We start from the raw sequence: 23,611 nt of genomic DNA, 5'->3' as shown, positions 1-23,611 counted from the left end.
AACAGATGTGCATTAAATCCCCTGCTGAATCAGCAACTCATGCACAGATTCATGCACTGTCATCTATCCACAGAGAAAGTCAGTTTAAAGATGCGTTAACTTTAAAATTGTAATCCTTAAGATTTTGGTCTTAATTGATTTGGTGACACTCGTATTTACCACACAGCAAAGAATGTACTTTTTAATGTCAATAACAAAATACTCCAAATGTTTTATACTGCTTTTAGTGAAAGTGTTTTAACTTGCTGTATTAACTGCTGGTTCGGAAATGCCACTGAGTCACAGAAAAAGACAATCAGAAAAACAGTTGGGATAACACTACCGAGCATTGAAAACATTTACAAAGACAGACAGATGAGAAAGGCCAATAACATTGTATGTGACTGCACACACCCCCTGGCATCTCATTTTAAACTACTGCCATCTAGGCGTCGTTTCTGCCAACTCCTTCTGACCAAGAACAGATCCAAATTCTCTTTTGCACCACAAGCCATAAAAGCCTTAAATCAGTCAAAATAAGCTAGATGTCCAACTGGCCTGGTCATACCCAAGGGTGTATAGTGTATTGTAGTGTGTGATGTATGTTATTCATGTTATGTCGGTCGGTGTCTGATGTAGGGATTATTTGTTTGTATCATATGTCTGATGTCTTGTCATGAAGTGCCTCGTGACTGTGCTGCAAACCCAACTGCCCCCATGGGAACAATAAAGTTATCTACTACTACTACTACTACTTACCATGGTAACCGCAAGTGCAGTTTTGCACTCTTTGAGCAGCTACTTTGTCAGAAATACAAATTTGTATTTGCTTACAGTGCAGCCAAACAAACTCACAACAGTAAAAGCGCAATAAAAACAGTTGGTTAGCTCACGTGCAACTACATTAAGCAGCTCCCTGTGGCTGTTCTTTCTTAATCCATTAGTCCCCGTAAAATCTGATCCACTGTCAAAATATGTCATGTATGTAATGTACATTTTATTTTCATTACAGAATGTAAATACATTAAATGGCTATTGCTGAAAAAATGCCGACCACAGTATAAAAAACATGATATATTTTATCTGCTCCGGACTGCAACAGAAAATATCACTTTCTGCTACCATTAACAGCTAACATTAACAATGTGTTGTTCCTTTATACAACAAGTTTAACTGATATCTTTGTATGAGTATTGTTGTTGTTTATGTAAAAGAATGTATAAACTAATATAATTATCTCTGTAAGAACTGAGATGAAACTGATTTGAGATTTTACCAGGACTTTACATTTCTATTTCTTGTAAACTTAACCTTCATGAACTTTCATTCAATCCCAAAAGTCCTTGTGACCTTATTTTTTAAAAAGTGTAACTGTAGTTCACATACTGAAATGCCTGCTATTTTTGCTCCTGTTTGAATTACAAATGTGCATTTTTAAATGATCACCTTCACCCCGCACTTTTTTTTTATGGTGAATTCATTTTCATCCACTTCCTTTTTTCCAGATAAGATATCATGGACACATGGATGGTCCAGTTCCAGACGAGTGTCCTAACTCTTCAATATCTGGTACCAACATTTATGAGCAGCTGCAGGACATCTACATCAAGAATTGGCTTTTTGACGTGCACATTTTAAAGGTAAAAGATTATCAGAAGGACACTTGGGGCAACCCAGAATCTGTTGCGGAGCCCCTGTCACACGTCCTGGGAAACCTCTTCAACCATTTAGCTAAAATAGAGAATATTCTCATGAGTATCAACTCTTTGCCGACAACGCCAGCCCCACCACATTTGTCCCACAATGATGACTATGCAAAAAAAGTATATGGATGGGGTGTCATAGTCAGACTAGAGGAGTGGCTTACACAAGTGTCGCTGGTTCTTGCGGAGGCAAAGGAAGTGTGTGACAAATAGACAGCAGGGGTTCAATGCTTTAAAAGTGGCACTCGTAAAGAGGGCTGAGAAAATGACCCTGATGATGTCACCTGGTAGCCTCACGCTCTCTATATTCTGCCATGTTTTGATTTAACTTTTTTACTACAGCCCCAGTATGATATAAATGTAGAGATTCAGAACATATACTGTACCTTTCCTTCATTTAAATTGTCACTACCATAATATCTACCTCTGGTCGAAATTTGACCCCAAACACGATGATCTCCATGTCAAACATCCAATGGAATCCATTGAAATTTTTCTTGGCCTTTGGCTGTAATACGTGGTGGAAAATCAGTGAAGTGTGCACCATTATGGTGCTACCCATTGGAAATAATGACTTTGCTTTGCGCAATGTTCATTTTGTCGTTTTGTTTAAATTACCATCATTGATATAGTTATATGTATTTATTTTCTTAAAAAGGGTTGATGAAAGCAATGTAGCATTTTGTGTACATTATATCATGTATTTATTGTATTCCAGTGTTTGAGTTCATCTGTTATTTAAGAATTAGTAATTTATTAGTTAGGTAACATAACACAGGTGTAAGTTGTGTAGTTTTATTTCTGTTGGTTTTATTTATTTCCCTGTTATGTTCGTGTGAATCATCGGCTCAGTCGGTGATCCTGACAACAGGTTTGCATCATTTGGTTCTCTCAGCAGTGAGGAACTGTCAAGTACAACCATTCTGTAGTAAATGACATTGTGTTAACCCTTGTGTTGTCTTCCCGTCAAACATGCAACAATAACTTTTCATTTTTCTTTGTCAAGTCTTAAATTAAACCTTTTTTTCAACATTTTGTTGTTTTTGTCGATTTTCTCTGCGCTTTTTTTGATGTTTTGTTATTCGTAAATTCTTTTCCCAAATGCCTAAAAAATGAATAAAACACCCAAATTCAATGAAAGTAGTGAACTGATCATTTATTTTACTTGTGCAGAGTGTTCCACATTATTTATTTTTGACAATTTGGTTGAAAGAAACTCAAATTTCTAATGGAAACTTAGAAAATGGGTCAAATTTGACAACAGGAGGGTTAAGATAGTGTACTCATATATGTGCCCATAGGTCATCTGTGAGTAAGCAGTAACTAAGAAATCTCAAACGATGCTTTTTTTTATAATTTTGTATAGTTTGACGCCTTGTATCGTTTTAGCTCACCATTTGCTTACCTGAGCAGAAGTATATCTTCGAGTTAAGCCGAGAAGGTAAAAGGCCAATCTGTCTGTATAGGAAAGAGTCTTTTTGCAGTTGTATTTGTTGTTCTTTTTCTCTTTTCTTTAGCATACGTTTCTTTTGTTATTTGTCTGGTTTTGAATTTCACAGTGTTAATTTTTGCCTCTGTTTCATTGATATTTTTTGTTACTAAACAACACTTTTTTTTTTGCACTGACTCCTGCCTGCCCGTCTGCTTCTTCAAAGTCTCCTTTGAAGTTTTTCAATGCCACAAAACATCTGTTATCTTTAATGTGGGGTGAACACTACAAAGCATTTGACATTTACATAAATTAGCAAGAGGGTAACTAAACATGTTGATTGGACCACTTATCATCATTCCTACCCCCATGTAATATCAACCAAATCAAACCAGTGACATAGAGTCAGAAAAGATAGTTGGAGGGTTAAACTGGACTGAACCGGGCTGACATGAAAGGATATTGTTGAGCGTGGTTAGCGTCATGTCTACGCACAGGAAGTACTGCGTTAGGGGGATCTAAGAAGGAATGACTCAATCATAACATCAATATGTCGTCACATAAATACGTGATAAACAGCTGACATATATTAAGAGTGTTGCTCGGTTTAGCCTGAAATTATGTAAAGATGACATGATTGTTTATTTTTGGCCTTGGATCCAAACAAAAAATAATTTCTTTAACAAAATACAAATTCATTGTTGTGTGTTGAATAAATGTCAGTGATAAAATGACCTATACGTCCTCTGTACAAACCAACTAAAATCATTTCCTAAAGTTGTGGACGATCATTTGACCAGAGAAACCAATTGATTTTTTTCTCTTTCAGTTATTTGCAGAATGTAATTGAATGTTATCACACTGAAAAGTTAATCAGGATGCAAAAACACACATTTTCATAAAATGAGCAAACCTTCATGACAGTCGTGTTAAATTAAAATCATCTCCATCAGCCATTTTCAGCATTTCCTTAAGTGGAAGTGACAAAAAGCACCGCGCAAGGAGGTGACCTGTCAAAGGAACCCAATCTTGGTTGGTTACACTTTTTTCATCAAAGGATATGACTTAGATAGAGGGGAAGTTTATCTTCAAAACAACTTTCAAATGCCTCCTTGAAGAGGTTTGCAACTATAAAACCGATCTTGTGTGATTGTTATTGCATTACTAATCATCAGTTCATGTCATATTTGAAAACTTGACTGGACTCAGAATGAAATACAGAGCAGGTACAGTATGCCATGGAACTCACTTTCTTTAAAGCATTAATACATTTGTGTCTTTAAAAAAAACAAACATGGGATAGATTTAAAATGTTGTGATTGTGCACTTGCATATTGCAGGTTCTGTGACGGTGCTGTGTGCCTGGATGGTGATTACAATGCAAAGCTTGGATGCAGGACATGCGGCAAAGAAACATGCTGCTGCTGTTTCATGCAGACCGAAAGAGCTGACAGCCCTGACCAAAAGTGTAGTTCAAGAGAGCTTGACAGGTTTTGTAAGTATCATAATACCGTGTGTCTCTACAGTATGACTGAAGGTGGTGTCTGAGTGTGTCACGGCCGCGGTCTTCATCACACTGGTTGGTTGTAGTTGGTGGAGTTGGTGCAAATTGTAGCCACTTTCTGCGTTAAAGACTTCAGATGTTATAGAGATGCATTGTTATAGATTGCACTATCTACTATCTACTACAATAACAATTGAATCTGTAGAAATGCATCTCTTTAACGCTGTGGTGATGTGAAATTTTAATATACATTTTTATTTTTTTTTATTTTATGTATGGGATGAGCCTTTTATGGCAAGAAAATGTGTCTTCAGTCAGTGCTCTTGCCTGTGTAAATACTTTCATCTCCAAAATGTGTCTTTTCTCTTCATGACAGTAGCACATTGACATGCAGCGATAAGGCTTAATAATTGGCTTTTAAAATCATAACTTTTATCTAATCTACAGACACATTATGTGTGTGTGTGAGTGTTTGTGTGTGTGTGTGTGTGTGTTGTAGATTGTACTGAGACAGAGTTTACTTGAATATGTGTGATACAGCGAGATTGCAGACTTGATATATCATATGATGAGCAAAATAAATCTTTCAATGGAATTCACTGTTGGTCTTCTCTTCCAGGAGAAAGCCAATGGGGGGCACCTTGGCACTTGGCCCCCTGGCTTCCCTGAGCTCCGGGAGCACCATGTCCAGGGGTCAAAAGTTCAGTGCAGCCTCCTCTTCATGTCTCAAGGTCTGGAGAAAGTCCTGAACGACCAGAGGAACAACCTGAATCCCAAAGATGTTTCCCTTCATGAGAAGCTCAAGGAAGCCATCTCCAGTGTCCACAGGCTCGCAGAGTGCGCAAAGAATATTCTCATAGGGGAATGCTCCCCGAAGCCACCTCCACCCAATATGCCCAGGCACGCGTTTGAGAGGAAGCAGTGGAGTCACACTCTGTTGAAGACAGCCAGGGACTATCTGAACTGGCTGGAGAGTAAGTTTCCGGTCCAGAAAAATAAGATAAAACGTAAAGCCACTGAGGCAACACATCAGAAGTACTTGGAGGGGAGTGGATACCTCTTGTAATCAAGAGCAAGTTTGTGATGCAGATTACAGTTTATGGCAGCTTTTCTTTAATGGTGAAAGATTTTACCAAGATATTTTTAATGCTTATTATAGTTATTAGTAATGTATACAGCATGTTGACATGCATTTGGGACATTTGAAAATTGTGTTCCACTTTTCACACTTTTGTTTGAATAAATGGATGAATTTGATGCAATTTTCCACATGGCATTAAGTAGATGAAAAACCGATGAAATCACGATTTTAGCAATTTTATTTAACTGTTTATAGAAGTTGTATGCCATTTTGGAAAGTAGGCATATTTGCTTTTTTGCTGAGAGATAAGATCAATCTGCTCATCAAACTCAGCAAGGTAGCAACATTTTAGTATACATCCCAAAATGTCAAAATATTCCTCCGAAAGCTATATCCGAATTGGCTGTTCAAATAAACCTGCTAGTTTTCAGTAACTGACATCGTTCCCATGTGACTGCAATTAATCAACTTGCCAAAGAGGCAAATTAAAAGGCGCTCGAATACAATTCCTAATTACGAGTTTGTTTTCTCAGCCTTCACAATGATTAATTGTTGGGCTTTGGCCATCTATCCCTTGTGTGCGGGCTACGTTGCCTGAGGTAGAAAGAGAAGCTGATAAGAATCACCTTCACAGAGAGAGCCACCAGTCTGGACTCCAATCACTGTATTGAAATTTGTGGACAGATGGACAGTGCACAGCAAGGCAGATAAGTCTGTCAAACTCCCATCAAAGCAATGCAAGAGAACAACTCTGTAACAAAGATTAATGTGGGCCTCGCCCTCCTCAAATTAGGTGATCAATTAATATTCAATTAGAAGTTCCAGTGTTTGTGGTTCTGAATGAGCTTCAAATGAGTCTACATGTTGAAAATCTGCACTTATTTTATTTTTTTTAACTAAACAGCTTTTTGAATGCTGTCTGTATTTTGTTTGTTCCATTGGTATAATGTTCATTTTTGGCTAATTGAATAAAAGGACTGCTTGCAGTACTATTCACTTTTCTCTTGCACATTTTCTTTAACACGCTTTAAAATACATAATTTTCTTAAGGCCTTTGGTAGCTTTAAAATGTTTAGCATACCAATCACCCTTGTTATGGTACACATACACACACACACAATCCAGTCTTGAACTGCTTTTAGCAACATTAAATACATTCTGAATGTCACCATACATAAAAAACAGAAACTATCACTCATTTAATTTCACAGTTACTTTTATTAAATAGTTTCATATGCATGCACTACACACAGAAGTAATGACACATTATTTGCTCTTTTTAAGATCCAACATAAAAAAGGAAGCAGCTGTTACCTTCTTTAAAAACAAAGCCTATTTAATGACATGAACTGGTTTTAAGCGAATCCTGATGGATAAGCTGCCTGCTATGTAGACCTGATGATCATCACGGATGAATGTAAGAAGCGTTCTATGCACTTATGAAGTGTAAATAATTAAATCACATACAGCATTTGTCCATTTTGAGGTTGGTCTTGGATGTGTCCATCTCTTTGCTCCTATAACCCAAAATTGTCCAAGACAGCAGTTTATTTGCAGAGTCTCTTCTCCAAGCACCTTTAGGAGTCCTAACAGGGACGCTTTTATTGGCCCGCTGCGGTTCCTTTACCTCATAAACCCGGGAAGAAAGTCAAATGCTCATACAGGAAGGAGCTCTGGAGGACTCTCTCCGTAGCAGTACTTTGCTTGAGGGTTTCGGTAGGTGTTCTCATGTTGAACACTCTGCATGACAGAAAATAAATAAATAAACAAGTTAATAAATTCAAGTGTGCATTTTTTGCTGCTGAACGAACAAATTCGATACAAATGACATTCATTCAGCAATAGAAACCATAAAACACTGATTTTAGTAATGTGTCTGATGCTCTTATTGAAAGCAAGAGTTTTGTAGGCAATTAATTGTGGAGAGAAAAGGTCAAAGCCCGGGCAGAATGGATATGAGTGTATACTTTTGTTTGCTCAATGTATGATATAAAAAAAAAAGATATTCATTAAAAGAACAGCTAAAATTTGTTGTTGCCAGTTTTTGACGTTCAGGAAATTGAGGAGGCAATTGCAATGAGTCATAGTGAAACATAAATGAAGTGCATATCTTTTATCTTACTTTGACAGCAGTCCAAAAAATACACAGATGAATATTACAGTATATGAGTGGAATAGTGACTTTAAGGCATAGGTGTGTGTATCTGTGGGACAACCGTTTTCACTAATCTTAGTGCTAAGTTTTAAAATAACTACAATAATGGAATGGATATGTTTTAGACGCATTCTGTATTGAAAAAAAGAGAAGGATTGTGGTCCGTCAGAGTTGAACGTTTTAATTTTTGTTTATCTCATAACATACTTGTGAAGAGGTCCTACACTTGGCCAGGCACAGCTCAAAATGATCCTCCACAGCAGTGAAGAGATTCTGGAAACCTTCAGCTGCACGGTTCAGGAAGCGCTCAAGGAGAAGTTGCTAAAGTAGAGTACACAGATAAGAGAGTGAGAGGGTGTAAAACACACAGGTACCGGTTTCAATCTGTTCAACCTGTTCTTTCCTCCCCTTCCGGTCCCCTGCTATGTTTAAAATGCAAAATCAATGTTCAACTTTGGGGATTTAGTATCTGAATTTTTGCATTTCAGGATCAACTATTAGAATGTATGCATGCAGTAGTCTAGCATGATGAACATGTGGACAGTGAGCCTTTTTAGATGACAGTAATAACCCAAGCCCCTGAGCGTCCTTGATGTGGAAGATTACCTTATCAGGCTGGAGGCAGCAAGACACGCAGTACTCATAGATGCTACAGCAGCCGTTGGCCAGGCAGCTTTTACAAATGTACTGTCTGGAGCTGGGGGCATTGACGTTACAGCAGCCATTAACCAGCAAGTCATTTCTCTCGCAGACATAACCTGTAAAACATTAACACAGATAGGCATATACATTGATTAGAGGCACACAAAAAAAACACTCTCGTGGAGCTGTTGTGGTATCATCACTGTATGGTAATGCAGCCATTACTCACCAAGTTCATCTGTGAGCAGTGTCTTGCCCTGGATGGAGTTTCTGCACTGAGTGATCTGTCGGCTGCTGTTGCCCAGGTTGAAGCGGACTTTCCAGGGGATGCGATGGTCTGAATCTCTGACCTCTAAGAGTGTGCGGTCCCGTATGGTCCGCTCCTCCTGCAAAATTCACATAGAAGGTCATGATATACCATCAAAGAGCAACTCAACAAAGTTTAGAATAGGTTCATACAATGATGAGATATAAGTGAGAAGAAATATTAGGGCTGGAATTTCCAATTTTCCAATAATAGTGCTGACACTAAAACTTGTTTTGTTGTCTTATGTTGAGAACTAAAAACGGTTTTCTCTATGACCCTTTTTTTCATTGAACAAAAGATATAAGATAAGCAGCTATACAAGACTAAAACCTATCCTAAAACCGGAAATTGTCTGACTTTAATCAGATAAGAGCTGAGCCGATTGTAGCTATATGGAGATAAAATGTTTCCGCAATATAATCCATTCATCTTTATAAGTAATCTTTTAAACAAACATGCAGACGATGCACTAGTTTGAACTTTTATTAGTTTTTGTTAGTCATCTGTGATAGTAAACTGAATCTCTTTGGATTTTGGATTATTAATCAGACAAAACAAGTAAATTAACTAAGTTAATTTCTTTGAAGGCATCTCATGTATTAGCTAGAGCAGGACTGATTTAGGGCAACATTGGGTTTACTGGATTTTTGCACCAATGTGCAGGGGCACCATGATTTCTCAGAGCCAAAAACAGAAAGCCCCATCTTGTGATTTCTTAAATAAAAAGCTTTCCCAATTTTTTTAAATATGAAATCATATACCAAGGATCTTATCCAGATAACCCAATCCCTGGTGCAGAAGATACTACCATTAGCTTTAGTGTAGTGGGAGTTTCTGTACCTGTTTAAGCGTGCTGGTGAGAAAATAGATGAGAGACAGTCCGAAGACTACTCCCAGCACCCAGCGCTTTCTCAGTAACCGCCGTAGCACCATCATAACATGGCTTTCTTGTGGAGATGCCGGTGACAGTGACAGTCCAGAACATCAGACCTCCAGGGGTATCAATTCCCTGACTGACGTATTTGTCAGAAATATGTAACGATGTGTGCCTACGTGATGACTGGCCCAAAACTGTCAAAACTGTCTGTAAACTGACGTTTGCTAGCTTTTATCAGACAGCAAATGTGATAAATCACACAAATAACGTTAACGTTACCGAAGAAGTGAGTTCGATTTTAACTTAGCTAACCCATGTTGCAGGTTAAGCTTTTTAACACAATTACGCTAAACGGACAATGGCTGTCAATATGAATTATGCTCTGACATAGCACAAAACAGCTAACGTTAACTGGTGGGCACGTAACGTAAAGCTAGTTAACGGTGTTTCATCATAAACGCCTGCTTTGTTAGCCTGCTGGCTAGCTTTCGTTAGCGTTAGCTTTCTGTCTTAGATAACGTTAAGCTAGACAGTACTGATGATAAAAAAAACTATAATACGCTATGACACCGTCTAGTGACGCAGTTTCGTCTCATTTGAAGAAAACGGTCCTTGTAATGTCCAACATTACGTCTAACAAGCAGCAACTGTGATGTTTTTTCCAGCGAAATCTGACGTCCACCATCAGCAAAACAAATTTCCAACACACGGATGTGGTGGGGTGGGAAGGAGGACGCTGATTGGTAGAAGGCGGCGTCAGTGACGTCATACAGGAAGTTTTTCGAGCTGGACCGTCGGATCATCTTTTGCAGCAGCAGCATCCACCCATCAACCTAGCTAACCTGATACTAAATATGCCAAGAGCTGAGGGGCAATTCACTGAATTAATTCAGGTAAAGTCGTCAACATTGTTTTTCAGCTTACTGTCAACGACTGAAACACACACAAAGCAGAATGAAAGATGTAAGCTGTTAGCCGGCCTCTCTTTCAGACAGACACACTGTTGATGTTGATTTGCATTTGCAGGGCTGGACCATGTGGTGATGAGCGGTATGCCATGCAGAGGAGACACAGCAGCAACACGGATGGCATGCCCTCTGAAAGGTGGGAAGATTAGCTCTCAGAAGCAGCATAAGCCTTTTGCGTGTGTATTATCTTCACACACTACATAGCCAAATGTATGTGGACTCCCCTGTCCACATGCATACAGCATGGGGCTGTTTTGTTATTGTTTTGGCAAGGCCTCTTTGTTCCAGGTTAGCAAGTCACAATTCTACAGCTTACAATTATATTTTAGTATGCTTCCTACTTTGTGGCAACATTTTCAGGAAGGCCAAGCCCCATTTGGGACCAACAAAGAAGAAGAACAGAGTGTAATGTCATTGTCTGTACTCACGTATCATTCTGGCAGAGAAAAGACACATGTAGGGTCACAGCAATACCTTTTTGAAGATGAGGTTTGCGTTTAGTTAGGAAAGACCACTTCCTTATTTAACATGAAACACAAAGCCATATCCTTAAAAAAATGTTTTTCCCAGTTTGGTGTGGAAGAACATGACCTCAACCCCATCCAACACCTTTGGGATGAAATGGCCTTATCATGCAACATACGTGGCTTGTACTGCACTTTGATCATTTGAGTATTTTTACCCATACAGAGACATAATGTAACATTCACAGATCCCTTTACATGGCATATCAACAAAATAGTACATATTAAAAGAATAAACTAAATAGGACATGGAAAATAAAGCATTGCCATCCTTCCAGGCTAATGATTTTTATTGCCTCCCTGCTTTTTTCCCCACTTAGGAGCCGAAGCCAGACTCTGGGATCCGAGAGCAGCCTGGATGAGGGTGGCGTGTTTGACTGCCTGAAGCCTGACTCCCCCGCTTCACCCCAGCAGATCTTCTCCGGCCTGGTGGGTGTCCCCTCCGGTTCTGTCTCCTCTGCCCAATTTCAGGCAGCTGGCTTAGTCCTGGGCTCTCCCCCTGAAGTTTTTATCCAGATGACTGCATCGTCCAGAGAAGAAGGGGGCCCCCACCGTACGGAGGGTGGACCTTTTCTCCCACGGCCACCCCCGCACCACCATCACCACCACCACCACTTCCACCACCAGCCCTTGCAGCACAGGACCTCCTCTCTGCTCCAGCAGGCCACCACGGCAGCCGGCTCGGAGAGGCACAGCTCCAGGGAGGAGGCCCAGGAAGACCCGTCCACCCCGGCCCCAGCCCTGTCTGAGTTGAAAGCAGTAGTCACATGGCTGCAGAGAGGCTTCCCCTTTATCCTCATTCTGCTGGCTAAAGTCTGCTTCCAGCATAAGCTAGGTACACCAGCTTGTGAAGTAATAGTGCTGCTAACAGTGCCTAATATTACACTACTTACAACAAAGAATCATTTGCAGCATAAGGTGTAGTTTAGTGATGATGTTGCACCTCTCTCCTGCAGGTATTTCTGTGTGTGTGGGCATGGCCAGCACATTCGCCTATGCCAATTCCACGTTTAGGCACCAAGTGTCGTTACGGGTAAAAAAAAACAGAAGAAACCTACAGTAAAATAACTGCTGTGTCAATACATGTAATATCCAATGTTAGCTTAAACCAATGCTCATACTGATACACACTTAGTCTTAGATAAAATTCAGGCTAAGCTTTTCACACATGCATATATTAAAGGATAAGGCTGTTGTCATTTTATATTTTTCTTACTGTGAAGAAATCCAATGAAAAGACCACAACCAACCATGTGTTAGTCCACCTCTCAATACTTTCCAACTTCCCTTTCTTGTCTGTGGCTATCAGTCCAAAGGCCATTATTTCTTACTGAATATGGAATTTGTAAAACGAAATTTGTCACAAGTATAGTTTACTTTTTAGTAAAGGCTAAGTAATTTCATAAAACAGCTGGGTACTGTAGTTTTTATGAAATGGTACTGAAAACGGGATTAAATTGTGCATTTGTTGGGGACTGCTTTCAAACGCGGATTAATACACATTTGGTGCACTCTTGGTTATTTAAAGCTGTGGGACAGTGTATGTTGGACACTGAAAGTAATCTGTAATGAAAATGCAACTAAAAACTAATGTGTATTAGTAAAAATATGAAATGCCCCAGAGCACCCCTAGCAAACAGATGAGGGCATACACACACACACACACACACACACACACACACACACACACACACACACACACACACACACACACACACACACACACACACACACACACACACACACACACACACACACACACACACACACACACACAAGCTCACAGTCAGACAGACTAATAATGCACCAGACATGTTATTTATTTGTAACATTATTGCAAAAATTGTGTTAAATTACAATTTTAGATGTAGAAAGAAGAAATTGATTGTAATGTTGCTAAAATAGTTCTGTGTGTCTCTTTTCTGTTACCAGGCGGAACGTTCTGTATTTGTTGCTCTGTGGATCATCATGTTCCTTGCAGGAAATATAGTTTATATCTACTATTCATTTAGTCACGAGGAGCTGCACAACAGGTATTGTACAAGCAGGTATTTTTTTTTACAGTAGCTGTTTGTTTATTTGCCTGCCATCTTACATTTTGGGTTTAATTCATACACTTAGGTTTTTCCATTCATTTTGTGCTGTGTGAGCCATTTTTATTTTGACTTTTATTTCCTTTAGGGAGCGTTCCTGTTCTTGTCTGGTCTTGTCCTGTGAGTATTTTGTGTTTATTTTATTTTGTTTCCAGATCATTTCTTTTTTTTTTAAGTATTTGCCTTTTTTGTTGCTTGTCATTCTACCATCCAGTGATCACCAGACCTCCATACAACATCTCATCTAGATGTTGTTTTCCTTTTCTTCTAGCCTCATATTTGCCAAGCCCAACCTGAACAGCTTTGACTTCTTTGATCTGATCTGGGCAGTGGGCATCACTGACTTTGTCCTCAAGTACTTCACCATCAGCCTGAAATGCTTTGTCCTCTTTTTGCCCAAGATTCTCCTGGCCTTCAAATCCAGGGTAAGAAATTAATATTTGTTAAAGTTAATTTTGCCATCTTTTTCTTGGGACACAATTAGTCATGGACCGGTATGAGATTCTGATGGTATGATAACCTTGAGCAAAAAATTTCACGGTATTACGGTATTGCAATGACAGCTATACTATTTTTTAAATGTCTGGGTAAAAAACAATTACTTTTTTTCCATTGAACACAATGTTTTTTATTTTTTAAACACACTGCACACTGGCAGGGAGAGGGATTTCTAAACTTCACTTTCTGTCCTTGAAGACTCATAAAAATCAGCTCATACCTTATGAACGGTATGACAGAAAATGTTAGTGTTTTTTAAACCGTGACTTTTTCAAACCTCGGTATACCTTGAAACCGGTAACCGGCCCATGCCTAGACACAATTAAAGTTTGCACTATGTCTCTTCATTATAACAACCCTATAACCATACATTCAACAATCTCAACATGCAGTTATAATAGCATTGTAATAGACTTTTTTTTCCTTGATTATGTGTGGTGCAGAAATGATTGATCAATTATTCTGTTATTTTGTAATTAATTAATCATCATGTCATCAAGAAAAAAATGGAAAATTAATTTGGGGATTTGCAGCTTTCCTTTGGTACATATTACTTTAAACAGAATTTCTTTGGGTATTGGACTATTGTAGGTTGTTACAGTCAGACAAGACTTCCCCTTGTGCTCTTTGAAGGTGTGATTATTATTACAGTATTTTCTGCCATTTTATAGACCTTTCAAAAGTAACGATTAAACTATTTAAATTATAATTAATTCATAATGAAAGTAATTGCAGCCCTAATTATGTGCATTTGACATTTGCCAAAACTGCAATAAATGCTTGCAGCTTTTTCCCCAACCAGTTTACGTCAAACCTTATACATTTGATCAGCTGACAGACAAAAAAACAAATTAAGATTAAGACTAACCTTTAACCTTAATTTAAAACCTAACTAAACTAAATAATTTTTCTTCATGTGACTGTAACTCTTCAACTTCTTGCAGCTGCTTCGCAGTAAAAGCCGTAACACTATAAGAGCATGCAGGGGTGGATTTGTCCTTTTAAACAAATTGCTGAGCTTTTAGATCAGGGAAGTCTTGTATGAGACTTAAGGCATTTAATCTGAGTTTAAGGTTCTGATAAACTGCCATAATCATGCTTATCCATAACATGGTATAGACTACGATTAAGTTACAGGAAGTTTACTGACAAAGTTGTGAAACTTTGGTAGATAATTTAAAAAAATAAAATCTGCTCAACTATGATGAAATACTCCACCGAGTGAAGAAAGTGCTAAAGGGTCACAGTGTGAAACTGTTTTGTATTCATAAGGTTTTAAATGGTACTCCTTAGGTGAGCTTATGCAATGTGGGTGTCTGTGTGCGTGGTTAGTCTGGCCTGAGGCATCAGAATATGACTTCAAACACACACACACACACACACACACACACACACACACACACACACACACACACACACACACACACACACACACACACACACACACACAGAGTGATACTTTGATTTCCATACTGGTGCAGCATATTCCTGGTGTGTGTTTTTGTGCTGGATGGGGGAGGAGGAGGGGGGTTACAAAGTATTAGGATTACATTTTCCACTGATAAACAGACCTACAGGCCTATCGGAAACCACAGCAGCCAGCATCTGAGCTCATTTGCCCTCGAGGGGGTTGCACGGGTGAGGTCATCCCTCCCTGGAGCTGGACCATTACACACACACACACACACACACACACACACACACACACACACACACACACACACACACACACACACACACACACACATATATACTATACACCCTTATTTGATAACTTTGATGGGACACGTTAACTTTTACAGAATCCCAAATTGCATTATCATCATCTTCTACTGTAGAGTCCCATCTATTATGAACTCCATGAAGTCACATAATAAGCCTGTCTTGTTCATTACTGCATCCAACTGCAGATACACTAATGATCCTACATAATCACCACAGTCAGCGCAAGTCTGCACAAGTGATAGCAGGCACGCATACAAAAGTTCCATGACGGCTTAGTTTTAAAAGCTTAGAGGGCTCATATCCAGTGATTGTGTATGAATCTTATTAATTGTATGTATGTTTCCCCAGTGTGTAAGTATGTTCATTGTTGTGCAAGAGTGCCTCTGAGTCTTTTGACACATGCAGTAGTTCCTAAATTTGGTGGTCGTAACCATTGAACTGTGGTTTACTTTTTGCTCTGTTGGTGCGGCTCCACATGTCTATTCTGTTGGCCTCATGGCAAGATTTAATGTTGAAGACTTTCTGCAGCTGTTCAACAGTAGCATGAGTAGGACTACAAGTAATTATTTAAATAACTGATTAATTCTATTTTTTTTTTGATCAATTTAATTAAGTGTTTCTAAATTGTCTTAAAAGACCATTACAAGCTCTGAGAGTCCAAGGTAACTTCTTTTATTTGACCAACATTCCAAAACCCAAATATATCAATTCATCAATCATTCATTTATATTCTTTTGATATAAAACAGAGAAAGGTAAAAGATGGAACCAGTGAATGTGTGGCAATTTTGCTCGATAACCTACTGAATTCATTGATAGTATCATTAAGTCAAATGTAAAATAAATACATAAAACATAATCAAATTTTAAATGGATTGTTTGGAATAAATATAAGAAGAAGTAGGTGCAGGGTGGATTAAAGGACAAAGACAGGATGGGTGCCATCCGAAACTAAAACGTCAAGCTATCCTGTGGAGCTTTTCACAAGTAGCAGCGCCATGGTGCAATGCTTTTACGAGTGGGTCCCCGTTTTGTTTGTAGCGTGCTAAAGCAGGCGCTATTTACATCCTGCTGTTGGTTCCACTGATCAATAGTTGGTAGCAGTAAAGCAGCAACAAACAGTGTGTTAACAAAGGCAGCGAAGAAAAAGAATGCTAGCAAGCAAACATTTACTTACACAATGCACGATTTAAAGTGCTCATATTATGCTCATTTTTAGGTTCATAATTGTATTTAGAGGCTGTACCAGAATAGGTTTATGTGTTTTAATTTTCAGAAAACACCATATTTTTGTTGTATTGCACATTGCTGCATATCCTCTTTTCACCCTGTGTGTTGAGCTCTCTGTTTTAGCTACAGAGTGAAGCATCTCACTTCTGTTCCATCTTTGTTGGGAGTCACACATGTGCAGTAAGTACTACTAGCTAGTCAGTTGCAGAGCATGAGGGAGTGCCACGCTAGCAGCTAGGCGAGCATTATAACGTGTGTTACAAAGTGACGTTCGTCACAGAAGTAAAGGCTGGAATACAATAGAGCTGTTTGGAGCAGTTTGTGAACAGTGTTATCTGTTGGAGATAGTAAGTCCCTTTGGGGTGGACTTTTGGGCTTTTTCACTTTGTAAACCTATAACGCAACAAAAAAAGATATATAACACAATAAAGGAAAGGGGAAAAGCCAAAAAGCATAATATGAGCACTTTAAGCTATTTAAAAAAATTCTGCATTACAAATGTTTTATGAGGAAGGAAATGCACTCAACACGCTTATTAGGTCTCAAGGACCCATACATGTGTTTGATGAGAAACAGTGAATATACATTTTGTTTGTTTACAACAAAAATTCACAGGATACCTTTTAGAACAAAGTCTAAAAAAAGATATGATAGTACAGGCCCCACAGTTTGCTTGATACATTTGTAGCCACAACAATTTAAGACCAAATTTGAAACCCCACCCACTTACCCCCAAAATAAATAGATACAAATGTGATAATAGTAACAGTATTACAGATGAGAATGTAAAGTTATGTATTTATGTGTCGGTTTCTTTGTGCAGTTATGGACTGGATAAGGAGATCAGACGAAGCAATGAAACCAAAAAGCAGGAAACTACTCAAACAAGGCTTGCAGTGGAGCTTACTCAAACTCCTTGGCTTGGTTCCAAACTTTAGATTTGACAGTTTTTGTGTGGGCGTGATGGGCACTGTGGGATACCAGGCTGAGGGGACAATAAGGAAGATGAATTAGCAACTAGCAGAGGCCTTCCTCCCCTACCAACCTGGCTGCTCGTGGCTCTTTACCCACAGTCATCAATCTTTGTCAGCGAACATACAGGAAGTCATTATACAAGCTGGGATGCCACGGGGGCCATCGGGGAATCAAGTTAGCCCTCATTTTGGTCACTACGGTTTTTAACCGTCCGCAATTCACTTAATGCACTTTTTAGCAGTCAGAAGTTCTTTTCTTTTCAGGGAAGGGGGCCGTTTAAAGGCAGCTAGCAAGCCCCCGTAGGGCTGGGTTTAATGTGGGCACTGGGTAGCAGGTGGAAAGAGTGGCTGCCAGTTTCCCTTGCAGTGTGGGGAAATTGCCTGTACTGCTGTGAAACTCCGGATGTCTGGACAGCAGCCATGTTTGGGCTGGAGGCATGCTGTTTTAAGCTTTTAATACTGCACTGCTCTTGACTAGATAGAAGAGTGCCCCGAAGCTGTTGAGCTCTTTCTGCTTTTTGCGACAGTTAGTGAGCGGCTCAAAGAAAGAATACATATTGTCTTAATTTAGTTTTTTTTTTTTTTATTTCGTTTAAACTTAGTTAAGACTGCTAAGGTCCCATTGTTTTGTTGTTTTGTCTTCAAAAACACTGATAGTCTAAAAAGCAAAAATATTAAGTTGGCACATTGACAGTCAGTGCCCGCTGCATGTGGACACTAAGTTTGATTGAATCATCTAGAGGGGCCTCCGCTGCTATTGCAGTTTCTAATTGTGTGTCTTTGTCCAGGGTAAGTTCTACCTGCTGATCGAGGAGCTGAGCCAGCTGTTTCGGGCCCTGGTGCCCATCCAGCTGTGGTACAAGTACATCATGGGAGAGGACCCCTCCAACAGTTACTTCCTAGGAGCCACACTCATCATCATCTACAGCCTCTGCAAGGTAAACAGTACCCGGTGGCAAAGATTAATATTGTTTTTGCTTTCTTTTTAGATTTCAGATGCCACTGTTAAACAAAAGCACTCCCTATTAGTGCAAATTTAGACTGCACAAACTACGTATTCCTGCATAAGAATGAATTAATGAGACGTACAAGGGTCTGACAACAGATAGATGAAAAACTCCTGTGAAGAACAGAGCTCAGCAAAGAAAAAGGAGCAAGTGAAGGTGCCTAAAATATGAAAATGAAAACCCCACTAGCACTCTGCTCAAGCCTGCTTTGTTTACACATAGAATAACCAACATAATGATGATCTTGTTACTAGAGGCTTACTGGTGTCTGTGGTGCTAGTCAAAAGGTCAGTGGGTCACTCAGGTTAAAATCTTGTTCTGGGAATATGAATGTTTTTAGCAAGTCTCAAAGCAATGCTATTTATGAGAGAATTGTGATTTATACAATAGCTTGTGTGCACAGTTGCCAGTAGAAGAAAGTCCATGGTGTATTAAAAAGGAATAGGGTTCATCCTCCTGTTGAGTAGTAATGCATGCAGAAAATAGCATGGCGATTACGTTAAATTTGGTTCTAGGAATGGCAGCATCAGCTAGTCAGTCAGTCAGTCTATAGTCTATATCGACAATGTTTCATTCCCGGGATTGTTCAGTTGCTGCAGGAAATTCCGCCGGATGTCCCTCATTTCGGCCGGATGTCCGTCACCTTGCGCTTTCTTTGTGTTGGCATTTTAAACTCCGGTGGATTTATGAGGACTATGGTTAACTGCTCCTCAGATCTCTGCAGGGTAAATCCAGACAGCTAGCTAGACTATCTGTCCAATCTGAGTTTTCTGTTGCACAACTAAAACAACCTTTGAACATGCACGTTCCCCCACAACCAGTTCCTTTCCGAGGCTATTTTGCAACGGCACCGTGGCTCTGTCGGGAGTTTAGCACCGCCCAAGATGATTGTGATTGGTTTAAAGAAACATTTTTGAGCGCTTTATCTGCATTGACCTGACTCCCTGAATAAGCTGCAGAGGCAGCGGCCCGCTCCGTCTCTCTGCTGAGCAGTTCAACTGTATATCACACTGATGGTTAAATGTGCAATTAATCTGCGGTTCACATGCATGCAGAACCGTAGGGGAGGTCCATTAACACTAGACTACTGTATCACTGACAATTATTGATCAGTATTTCAAAATAGAAAACATTAGGCTCTTCATAATGTTTTGTATTCATAACACTATTGTATTATTGTACAAATTAGCTACAACAGTAATAGCAGTTACCTTATGTAAGTCGCTTTAAAAAATTTAAACTTAAGAGCAAAATGTGCTCTTTGGGGAAAAAAGTTACCGTTATGCCCTGTTCATACTAATCAAATGAACTGGACTTTGAGGTCAAGTGAAGTTGGATGCGAAAGCCCCCTTACTGCATTATATTCCATTATATTTTATATTTGAATTGTTACCTACCACCCAAATTTAGAATTTTCCTTTACATAAATTAAGACGTTTTCACCATAAATGTGTGCCTAAAAAATGTATCAGAATGCAGGAAATGAAGTCTTTGAAACTCAAAATGTCCTGGGGGAGGACCATCAGAACGCCACTTCAGATGCTTGTCCCCAGGAAAGGTGGGAGAGAGATGGGGGGATGACACGCAGCAAAGGGCCGCAGGTCGGACCCGAACCCGGGCCGCTGCAAAGACCTCAGCCCACATGGGGCACACGCTCTCACTGGGTGAGCTAGAGGTCCCCCCCCCAAAGGTCCATTCTCAGCCAGGAAAAACCCTGACCCAGCGAGGTTGTCACTGTCATGTGTCCTGTAGTGTGTGTTGACAATTACAGTGCAGAGTTATTTTTAATACACCAGTGATTCAGCGGATGTAGTTGTAATGATAGGCTATTTAAGCTGAATTGGGTGGACAGTTTCCTGGGTGTGTGTGCTGGGGTGCAGCAGTCTGGTGTTTTCCACGATCACGCCATATCAGCGGTGTGTCAATATTTGTGCTTAGTGCTTGATGTCCATCAGTGGTTGATTGACTGTTGTCATGCTGTTTGCGTCACACACGGGACAACAGTAAGATAAAGTTCCCAAAACGGAAAAACTAAGAATGCATAGCCAGTAAAAACTGCACAGAGTATTAATCACTTTGTGATGACTTTATTACCACTGCCAAGTATGTTATGTTTTCGTTTCCTTGTTTGTCAGCAGGATTGGCCTTGACCAACTGCCACTTTGCTGGTTTGAAAGCCATGACTACGTTTACATGCAGCCAATAACCCGTTCAAAACCGGAATATTAGCAATAACCCGGTCGCGCACGGCCATGTAAACACCGGCAAAAACCCGAATATGCTCATATTCCGGTTTTTAAAAACCCGAAAATGATCCCTGGGTTACCCCTTTTCTAACCCGAAATTTTGGTCATGTAAACGCGTATCGGCATATCCCCATCAAAAGGAACATTGATTTGTGTTCTGCGAATGTTCTATTCGCAAGGAATCTTGGTCTTTTGAGTAGAGGAACTTTGTCTCGCCAGAAAACCTGCGCGCAGTATACCGGAAGTAAACCAGAAGTAGAGGTAAACATGGCGAGAGCGCGAGCACAGCACCACACTTTTGGAGCGAGGAGGAAACCAATTTCTTCATTAGTGTGGTGAAAACCATGAATATAATGTATTTTGTTGACGGCAGAAAGTACCGAGATAGTGAGATTTATAAGAAGGTGACCGAAAAGTTACGCGAAGCAGGGTTTGTCCGTACATCCAGACGCTAACCGTGCGTCGCCGTTTACATCGGGATATTGCCAATTGATTACAAATGCCATGTATACAGGAGTAACTCTCTCTGCTCACGCATGTAAACGGGTTATTCCGAATGTTTCAGAAACCCGAATAGTGACCTTAACACGACCATAACCCGAAAATTGACAGCTTGTAAACGTAGTCCATGATGTCTCTCTCTCATGGGTGGGCCAAATTCTCTGGGCGGGCAAAGCAGAGAAAGGGGAGGTAACCTTGCTCCTTATGACCGCATAAGGAGAAGATTCCAGATCGGCCCATCTGAGCTTTCATTTTCTCAAAGGCAGAGCAGGATACCCTGGGCTCGGTTTACACCTATCATCATTTCTAGCCACTGGGGGACCATAGGCAGGCTGGGGGAACGCATATTAATGTTAAAAAACCTCATAAAGTGACATTTTCATGCCATGGGACCTTTTAAGTAAAGTGTAAAAGAAAGTCAGAAAAAAATAAGAAGGCTTGTGGGCATTTGCAATTGTCGTTATTAAAAAAAAAACAACAACTGTGCTTTGTCTTTGTTTTGCAGTCATTTGATATCTGTGGACGTGTGTCTGCCATACGCAAGGCCTTGGTCATGCTCTGCAGCTCCCAGGTCAGATTCAGACTAATTTGACTCTTTACACATATCAGTAAACACACACACACACAGCTATGTTCAACTTTGCATCTTTGCATTAAGATTTCAGAATAAATCTAGAAGAGTAGAGTTTAATCCTTTTTTTAAATTTCACTCTTTGTTTGTGTCTCATCCAGAATTATGGAATGAGGGCAGGCAATCAGCAGTGCAGCGAGGCGGGCGATGTCTGTGCTATTTGTCAGGCTGATTTCAGAGACCCCATAGCTCTTCTGTGTCAGGTAAGGACTCAGTACACTTAGTTAGAGGAAGGTTAAAAAAAATGGAAATGAATTAAAAGTAACAAATACAAACTTAAAGAGAAACTCTGCTGAAAAGCAGTGGTTTACCGCCTCGGACCACAGCCAGCATCACTGACGGGCGCTTTATGTTCCTCTGCAGCACGTGTTCTGCGAGGAGTGCCTGTGTTTATGGTTCGACCGGGAGAGAACATGTCCACTGTGTCGCTCCACTGTCATCGAGACCCTGCGATGCTGGAAGGACGGCACCACCTCGGCTCACTTCCAGATCTACTGAGTTCTGGCAACATACCATGTGCACCCAGAAAAACGCGATTGTGCTGTAACGCGAGTTAGACAATGGTGATGGTGTGTCATCTTTTGCTGTTTATCTTAGTGCAGTAATTTTTTTAAATCAGGGTAAGCAGTTGCAGTACCACAAAATACGTAGGGAGGTAACTTTATTATTAGAGGCGTTTGAAAAGACCAGAACATACGTTGATCAGATTATTTTCTGGGCGGATACGTTGAGCATCTTATGAAGCTGGTTGTAGAGGCCAAATGCACAAACCATTTAGCAACATAGTATGACTTAAAAGAAACATGAAGCTTGGATTTTTGTCAGTTTTAGAATTGGATCGTCATATTGTTAGGGCAAGAATAACATTTTGTGTAGACTTAGCCACTGTTTTACACTAAACACGTGATAGATGAATGCAACTTTTGATTTAGTATGGTAGTAACGTAAATAGTCACAGCGCTTCACACTATTTGTGGTAATGGTATACTTGGTTGGTTTGGTTATGGTTTAGTATACTTTATGATTTAGTCATCTCATCTGTATGCTGTCTATATTACTTGTCTAAGTTTTGCAGTATTTCTTTTAAAATGGGATATTTACCCTTTCAACACAACATGATGTCTTAGAATGATAGTAAGTACAAAATCAGTAGGTCTGTATGTACAGTTAGTTCTTCGTAAGCAAACGAGAATGTTTTGTAGGTATTAAGTAATGAACGTAAGGTGGTGTATGCCAGCAAGGCAGCATAATCATGACCTTTTTTAGATTTGCAAATTTCCATACATTTCCACTTGCATATTAATTGAGAGGGAGCTCATGTCTGATAATCGTCCATGTTGTTACAAACTTTATTTCATTGTTATTCCTTGTGAATATTGTTTATATGAATTTCCTTTTAGAATAGCAATTCTCGGGTTGCATAACAGACACTATGACTTTAATGCAGAATGCACTGCAGTGCAGAGGTTTTCCGTTATAAATTAAAGCACTTTAGCTCACTATGTCAAGTGTATTTCTTCTCTAATTGCAATGACTGA

At 39.7% G+C, this 23,611-nt stretch overlaps 3 protein-coding genes across 3 annotated transcripts; 2 read left to right on the top strand and 1 right to left on the bottom strand.

Moving 5' to 3' along the window:
• Window positions 1-2,850: 2,850 nt before the first annotated feature.
• LOC120560079 lies at window positions 2,851-6,692 on the top strand. The gene is made up of 3 exons (XM_039802187.1): window positions 2,851-4,337; window positions 4,452-4,606; window positions 5,235-6,692. Exons 1-3 carry the CDS (start codon window positions 4,322-4,324, stop codon window positions 5,679-5,681), a joined length of 618 nt encoding a protein of 205 aa, XP_039658121.1. The 5' UTR covers window positions 2,851-4,321; the 3' UTR covers window positions 5,682-6,692.
• Window positions 6,693-6,894: 202 nt separating this feature from the next.
• On the bottom strand, window positions 6,895-10,365 carry spring1 (SREBF pathway regulator in golgi 1). The gene is made up of 5 exons (XM_039803686.1): window positions 9,641-10,365; window positions 8,723-8,879; window positions 8,458-8,609; window positions 8,059-8,172; window positions 6,895-7,436 (listed from the first exon to the last, which is right to left on the bottom strand). The coding sequence occupies exons 1-5, from the start codon at window positions 9,734-9,736 to the stop codon at window positions 7,353-7,355; spliced, it is 603 nt and encodes a 200-aa protein (XP_039659620.1). The 5' UTR covers window positions 9,737-10,365; the 3' UTR covers window positions 6,895-7,352.
• Window positions 10,366-10,412: 47 nt separating this feature from the next.
• Window positions 10,413-23,575, top strand: rnft2 (ring finger protein, transmembrane 2). The gene is made up of 10 exons (XM_039803684.1): window positions 10,413-10,570; window positions 10,704-10,781; window positions 11,490-12,004; window positions 12,126-12,202; window positions 13,102-13,202; window positions 13,534-13,687; window positions 18,477-18,626; window positions 21,948-22,013; window positions 22,175-22,276; window positions 22,437-23,575. The coding sequence occupies exons 2-10, from the start codon at window positions 10,735-10,737 to the stop codon at window positions 22,569-22,571; spliced, it is 1,347 nt and encodes a 448-aa protein (XP_039659618.1). The 5' UTR covers window positions 10,413-10,570; window positions 10,704-10,734; the 3' UTR covers window positions 22,572-23,575.
• Window positions 23,576-23,611: the final 36 nt, after the last annotated feature.

This window comes from Perca fluviatilis, chromosome 6 (assembly GCF_010015445.1).
Source record: "Perca fluviatilis chromosome 6, GENO_Pfluv_1.0, whole genome shotgun sequence".
Taxonomy (NCBI): domain Eukaryota; kingdom Metazoa; phylum Chordata; class Actinopteri; order Perciformes; family Percidae; genus Perca; species Perca fluviatilis.
The sequence above is the reverse complement of the archived record's forward strand: the minus strand, read 5'-3'. Positions and strand labels throughout refer to the sequence as shown.

What these genes read in the sequence shown, in the direction of transcription:
- rnft2 (XM_039803684.1), top strand. Translation starts at nt 10,735, where the DNA reads ATGCAGAGGAGACACAGCAGCAACACGGATGGCATGCCCTCTGAAAG. An exon ending in GGCACCAAGTGTCGTTACGG is followed by an intron (nt 12,203 to 13,101) that starts GTAAAAAAAAAC and finishes TTCTGTTACCAG; the next exon opens with GCGGAACGTTCTGTATTTGT. An exon ending in TCATCTACAGCCTCTGCAAG is followed by an intron (nt 18,627 to 21,947) that starts GTAAACAGTACC and finishes TTTGTTTTGCAG; the next exon opens with TCATTTGATATCTGTGGACG.
- spring1 (XM_039803686.1), bottom strand. Translation starts at nt 9,736, where the DNA reads ATGATGGTGCTACGGCGGTTACTGAGAAAGCGCTGGGTGCTGGGAGTA. An exon ending in ACTGCTCACAGATGAACTTG is followed by an intron (nt 8,610 to 8,722) that starts GTGAGTAATGGC and finishes AATGTTTTACAG; the next exon opens with GTTATGTCTGCGAGAGAAAT. An exon ending in GCTGCCTCCAGCCTGATAAG is followed by an intron (nt 8,173 to 8,457) that starts GTAATCTTCCAC and finishes ACTCTACTTTAG; the next exon opens with CAACTTCTCCTTGAGCGCTT.
- LOC120560079 (XM_039802187.1), top strand. An exon ending in AAGAGAGCTTGACAGGTTTT is followed by an intron (nt 4,607 to 5,234) that starts GTAAGTATCATA and finishes CTTCTCTTCCAG; the next exon opens with GAGAAAGCCAATGGGGGGCA.